This window comes from Dipodomys merriami, unplaced genomic scaffold, assembly GCF_024711535.1.
Source record: "Dipodomys merriami isolate MVZ:Mamm:240054 unplaced genomic scaffold, mDipMer1.0.p SCAF_4, whole genome shotgun sequence".
Lineage (NCBI taxonomy): Eukaryota > Metazoa > Chordata > Mammalia > Rodentia > Heteromyidae > Dipodomys > Dipodomys merriami.
The window spans coordinates 34146759-34153044 of NW_027205603.1; the positions used below are offsets into that span (position 1 = coordinate 34146759).

The following is a 6286-nucleotide window of genomic DNA, read 5'->3' on the forward strand; positions in this document are numbered from 1 at the left end:
GTCAACCTTAATAACCAATACTCCTCCTGGTGTCAACAGGAAATGTGGCTTTGTTATATGGACCTATACAAATTTACTTGCAGAAGTACACACAAGTACTACCTTAAGATGCTTTGTATATGCCAGCATGGTGAATATTCAATAATTTTACAATATACTTCAAAAAATATAGAACGTCTGATCCTTGGTAAACATCCCAAAATTCTGATTTAAGTTCAAATGTAGGTTTGCTATTTCTCTTTGACTAAGTACATGTGATACCCAGAATCTCCTTAGGGAGCTCCAGCCGAGACAAACTCGGCCCAGCAGGGAAGACCATGAATCTATGACTATCTTGTAGAATCTAAATTCACAGTAAATAAAAATTAAAATCCACAGTTGGAATCAATACTTACCTTGCTTAGTATTAAACTTTTAAGATTTTATGGCTTAAAATGTCAAATTATCAATACAGATAATTTTTTCAAGCAGATGTTTGTATCTGAACATACTCTACTTTTACACTCTTCCCAAAGGTAAAGATTGTTAACTGTGAAAAGCATGATATTAATGTTGATTTTAAAAAAAATAATTGCTTTCCTCCCCCTTATATTAAAGCTAGACATCAATTTCCCTGGAAACTATCCTCCACAAATCAGCTCGGATCCATGTCAAACAGGTTCAGATGGCAGGAGTAGGTGGTTTAAAAATAACTAAAAGCAAGAGCTTTGCCATTTAAATCTTTAGTGGAGCTTAGTGGAGTTGTCAGTGCTATTGTTTAGAATTCATCTTGCGTAGCAGAGAAAATTAAATTGAAAAGTTTGAAGATAAACCTGAAGAGCACAAAGTCCTCATCTTCCATTTCACGAAGTAGTAAAACAGAGAACAATGAGTGAAATAATGTCAGCCAATCAACAAAATGAAGAAAAGTAAAAGGTGTACATCAGTCCACCTACTTGCTAGACTTCCCTTATTTCACAAAGCACACATTCACCAGCTATGATGGATCCAGAATCATCATATAAAGCAAAGCAACTATCTTCTTGATTTCAGCAGCCTTAGGAAACAATTCCCAAATTGCAAAGATGTCCTGAAAACATACCTATGTTAGTTCTACTTTTAAAGTGGCACAAGTTAAATCAGAGTTCAACTCCACCATGACCTCTAGTTTACAGAGCACACAAGTTTTCTAAAATACCTGATTTTGACTTCAGGATAACCTGAATGGTGTGTCCATCATTGGTGACTTCACAGTCCCGGCAGACCACATAATTTGGAGAAAGGCGGACATCCAGCAGCGAGGGGTCATATCTAGCTTCTCTGGAGTTTAGGTTAATAGGAGACTGGTATTCCCCATTGGCATCTGGAAACACCAAGCCCCATTCAACACCTAAGGTCAAAATGTAAAAAAATAAAAAAAAAAAATTAAGAACAGATTTAACATGGAAAAACAAGTTTAAATGTTTCTCTGACCCTTAATATTACAAAGAGGATCTGATACAATTTCTGTATAGAAACTTAGATGACAAATGTATGAGATACTTTTGTTATGTAAGGAATGATCTAATCTTACCAAATAAAAGACACAATATCGTACACCAATGCAATATTCTATTCTTTTGTAGTTGTCCACTAGTGGTAACAGTCTATGGCTCTAAAACATTTAGTCATCTTTCAGTGATTAGAAAAGAAATCCCAAAAGTTTCTCCTTAAATTATGATCCATAGTTAGGAACTAGTTATAACTTTCAACATGCCCAAAACTGCCATTTTGATGCTAGTGGGCACCTTTAAAAAGAAATGAGACAGGATGTGAAGGGTAAACCAAAGGAGGAGGCTGCAATGCTTGGTAAGAAATGTACGCATTATCCTGCCCATGTAATTGTAACCCTCTGTACAGTATGTCCACAAATAAAATTAAATTAAATTTAAAAAAAAGAAATGAGACAGTAAAAAGTGTCTACATGTATACTCGTGTGTGTATTATATATATATATACATATACATATGTGTGTATATATACAAAGCCATAATAAATTAAAATTCTATCTTCTATATGGCAACAATGGTTAGCTATTAGGCGCCCTATGTTGTCAGGAAACAAGTTTCCTCTAAAAAGAAGCAGGAGGAGGAGGGAAGAAGAGGAAGCGGAAGCGGAGGAGGAAGAAGGAGGAAGAGGAGGAAAGAGAGAGAGAGGAAGGAAGGAAAGGAGGGAGGGAGGCAGGGAGGGAGGGAAGGAGGGAGGGAAAGAAGGAAGGAAGGGAGGGAGGGAGGGAGAGGAGGGAGGGAGGGAGGAAGGAAGGAAGGAAGAAAGGAAGGGAGGGAGGGAGGGAGGGAGGGAGGGAGAGGGAGAGGGGGAGAGAGGGAGAGGGGGAGAGAGAAAGAAAGAAAGAAAGAAAGAAAGAAAGAAAGAAAGAAAGAAAGAAAGAAAGAAAGAAAGAAGTAAGCCCCCTTTTGCCAAGCCCACAGATCGCTTTTGAAATTTAAGACTCGTTCAAGAAAGAGCTGATCATGTTAGTTGCCATTCACGAAAAAGATTAGAAAGCAAGAAACTGATCATCTCACTTAACACCGCCTCCGCAAAGTGTTGAGTAAGAGCCACCGCTGCCCTTCTTGGCAGCTCCAGGGCAGGAAGGCTGGCGCTGGGGACCGCAGCAGGTGCCACGGCGGCCCTCGGGCCGGCCAGCCCCGCCGGGCGCAACCGCGGGGCGCAACCGCGGGCGGCGCAGGGGACGGCAAGCGGCGGGCACACCTCCGTGGAGAGCCTCCCGCGGGGACCAGGCGGAGAGAGGGGAAAGAGGGGGCGCCAGGGGAGCCAAAAAAAAAAAACCCTCAGCAGAGCGCAGTGCCCCGCGTCCTGCCCCAGGACCCCAGAACCCAAGAACCCCCGCGATCAGGGTTACCTTCCTCGTAGCCCCACTCCACGCCCTCCTCCTCTTCCTCCTCATCCTCCTCCTTCTCCGGGAAGGAGACGGAATCTTCAATGAAGCTCAGGTCAGCCATGGGAAGGCCGCGGGGCCGTGGGGCCGGACGAGCGCGCGCGTGGGAAGCGGAGAGGGCACGCGCGGGAGTGGGCAGGCGCGCGGGGGGACACGGGGGCGCACGGGCACGGGCCGGGGCGCCGGAGGGCGCGAGCGGGGTGTGCGGACTCCCGGCCCGCGGCCAGTCCAGCGACCCGTGCGGAGAGCGTGCGCGACTCCAGGCGCTGGTCCGCGGGGTGAGCCAGGAGAATTATAAACCCGGCCGGGGGTGTGTCCACCCGGCGAAGACACGCCCCCAGAGGACACGCCCACCTCGCTCGGCTGGCCGGGGCACCCGGGAGCGAGCTGCAGGAAACTGGCTTTGGAGCAGACCCGCGGACACAGGGTCCTCCGTGGCCTTTCCACGGGGCCGCCGGCACTTACTCCCGCTGCTGCTGCCCCGCCGCCGGCGCCGGGCTTCCCAGGTCCCACGGGTTGTCCAAGGTCAGCCCGCAGGACCCCAGAGCTGCAGCCAGAGCTCTCTCCCCTTCCTCAATTTCCTCCTGGCTGGAACTCCCTATAATAAAATTTAAAAGGATTTTCTCAGCGGACCTTTGAGTATTTACACTTTCATTCCTCCTCGGGGCACAAGGAAGAGGAGGATGGGAAACTTTCTAAGAGACTTGTAGTTCCTAAAAACACTTGAGAAAAAATTATAATAATTAATATCATGAAATAGGTACCATTTGGGGCAATTTTTGCAAGCATGACTGGTAAAGCAAAGCCAGGGCGAGACAGCAGTGCCAGGAGGTCGTTTGGTTCCATTTTACTTCAGAGGAGATTCATGTTCACCTTGCTATGTACACAACTCCCAATCAATCGCCCTGACAAGTAGTGTAAATAATGAAATGCACACATTACATAACAAGGAGGAACTTTTTCTGATCCAAAGAGGTCACATTGCTGCCTCTTAAGCCTGCTTTCCAATCCTGTGTGAAGAATGTCACCCGATCCCAGGTTCCATTGCCTGGGGGGAGGGCCGGCGGGGGGGAAAACCCTGAGTATATTCAGTAACCCCTAAATTCCTTTGCTTTACCCTTGTAGAAGATACATGCATATAATAAGCCCCGTTTCAGGCCTTAGGTACAATTTCTATTTTCTATGCCCCGTGCATATGACAAAATGTCTTTTAGTAGTTGAGTACCCTGGTCTTACCCAAGCACAGCAGCCTAATGAACACTTTATCCCTCAGATAAGGACAGAGATCCAATTGGGAATTTTTAGATTCTGTGTGCTTCTATCCTCTTCTGCCTTCTAGACACCTTCACTTTAAAAAGGCACATGTCAGCCTAGTAGAAACTTCTCTAGAAACAGCATTGAGGCTGAAAGAGGAGGTAGAGACTTCAATCTACTATTTTCTGGAAAGTTAAGCTGAAATATTGAAAACTATTGATCAACTTTAGTTTTGAAGCTATGAATTTCAAGCATTTGGGTAGTAAAGTTGGCCATACCATTCAGAGAACTGAACCAGTCTATGACACTGAATTTGCTCTGAATTCCTTGCCTTGTTTTATATTATATTCTTTTGCTCTATATTTTGTGTCTAACCAGGGCATTGAACTCAGCACCTCATGTTTGCTAAGCACATGCTCTATCACTTACACCATAGCTCCAGCATCTTTTAATGTTGGTTATTTTCACAGTAAGGACTTGATTTTGATGTTCAGCCACCTGGGCTTCAGTCCTTGTATTTGTGCTTGCCTGTGTTAGTGGGGAAGATAGCCACCCAGCTATTGTGCTTCCTGTACAGCTGGGATAACAGCCATGTGCCTCCAGCAATAGCCTTAGTCAAGAGACAGTCTCTCAAATTTTCATGCCCAGGCTGACCTCCAACCACAATCCCCAGATCCACAATCCCACAATCTCTGTCTCCCAAGTAACTAGGATTACAGGCTTCAGCCACATCTTGAGCTTGAGCCACTTCTAAAGCTGGATAAGTGAACATTCTCTTGTCTTTGCCTGAGACAGGCCAAAGTATTCTCTAAAGCCATAGCACTATCAAAACCTAACAACTATTTACCTACCCTTCAAGTTCCTCTAAAAGGAATATCTCATTTTTTTTCTTTTACTGGGAAACTTTTTTGCAATGGTGAGTTCTTTTGAATTTTCTTTTTCACATTATTCAAATGGGGCAGCTAATGAGGCCTGGTGAAGGCTCTAGAGGACCTCGATAATAAACTCACATTCCCGCTCTGAGCTCATCCGCAATATTCATTCCTCTCTGTCCCCAAATGCACATAGATGTGACGTTGCAGATATCCTGGGGCCATAGATTATGTTTAGAGAATCACATGAATATTGAGATTTTTCTACTGAATCAGAAGACCTGAAAATCACCATGGCACATAACTGAGTTTTCCATGAGTAAATGGCATGCCATATTTACAAAAAGAGAGGATGAATGATTTGATTGTTAATATTAATTTTTCAAATACACAGTTTTGCATATAGCCAAATGTGTATTGCCATTCACAAATGCTGCTGCCTACTAGATGAACACAGGCTGACCCCTACTTGTTCTTTCTGGGTTTTCATTTTGTGTGTGTGTACCAGTACTGGGGCTTGAACTCAGGGCCTGGGCATTGTTCCTTAGCTTTTTGCTCAAAGCTGGTACTCCATGTCCAGATTTTTGGTAATTAATTGGAGATCAGTCTCTTGTACTTTCCTGGCTAAGCTGGCTTCAAATCACAATCCTCAGATCTCAGCCTCCTGAGTAACTAGGATTACAGGCATGAACCATGAGCACCCAGCTTTTTCTGGATTTTCAGCATTATTAGTATGATATAACTCCCATGAGCAAGCCTGGATTCCCCTGTCCAGCCACACAAGAAGCATTCCATTCTGTATCCAGATATTCAATTAACATCCTTAATTGCTTTGAGGCTGTGCTTCAGATTTCTGCTAATTACCAGCACCTTAAAACCTTTTCTCCTCAAGTCCTTGTACATTATTAACACTAAAGATGAGATTTCTATTTCTAGTTTTCATAAGGTGTCTCTCACCATAGAACCTAAACACACAGATGAAAGATATAGGCCACTTCTTTGATTTACAAAATAGAACAAGCACATCTGAATCCAATATAGAGAATCTAAAAATATCCATGCTCCATATTGTACGAATAAGTATTCCACAGAGCTCTCGATTTGATTCTTAATCCCTTTACAACCTCATGTCATATGTCATCCTTTAACTTACCCTTATACTACTCACTTACAGTGTTTGTGTAACGAAGGTCAAACCTCATCACCAGAACAATTTCTGAAAACTAAGACCTTTACAACAATT

The 6286-nt window shown here is 43.9% G+C and overlaps 1 protein-coding gene across 1 annotated transcript in view; it reads right to left on the reverse strand.

Moving 5' to 3' along the window:
- Positions 1 to 3169, reverse strand: part of Ca8 (carbonic anhydrase 8) — a 91714-nt gene extending 88545 nt beyond the window's left edge. The window contains exons 1-2 of the mRNA XM_069990778.1: positions 2882 to 3169; positions 1178 to 1369 (exon numbers count right to left, since the gene is read on the reverse strand). Of these exons, the coding sequence (XP_069846879.1) occupies positions 1178 to 1369; positions 2882 to 2981 (292 nt within the window). The 5' untranslated portion in view covers positions 2982 to 3169. The remainder of the gene's footprint in view (positions 1 to 1177; positions 1370 to 2881) is intronic.
- Positions 3170 to 6286: the final 3117 nt, after the last annotated feature.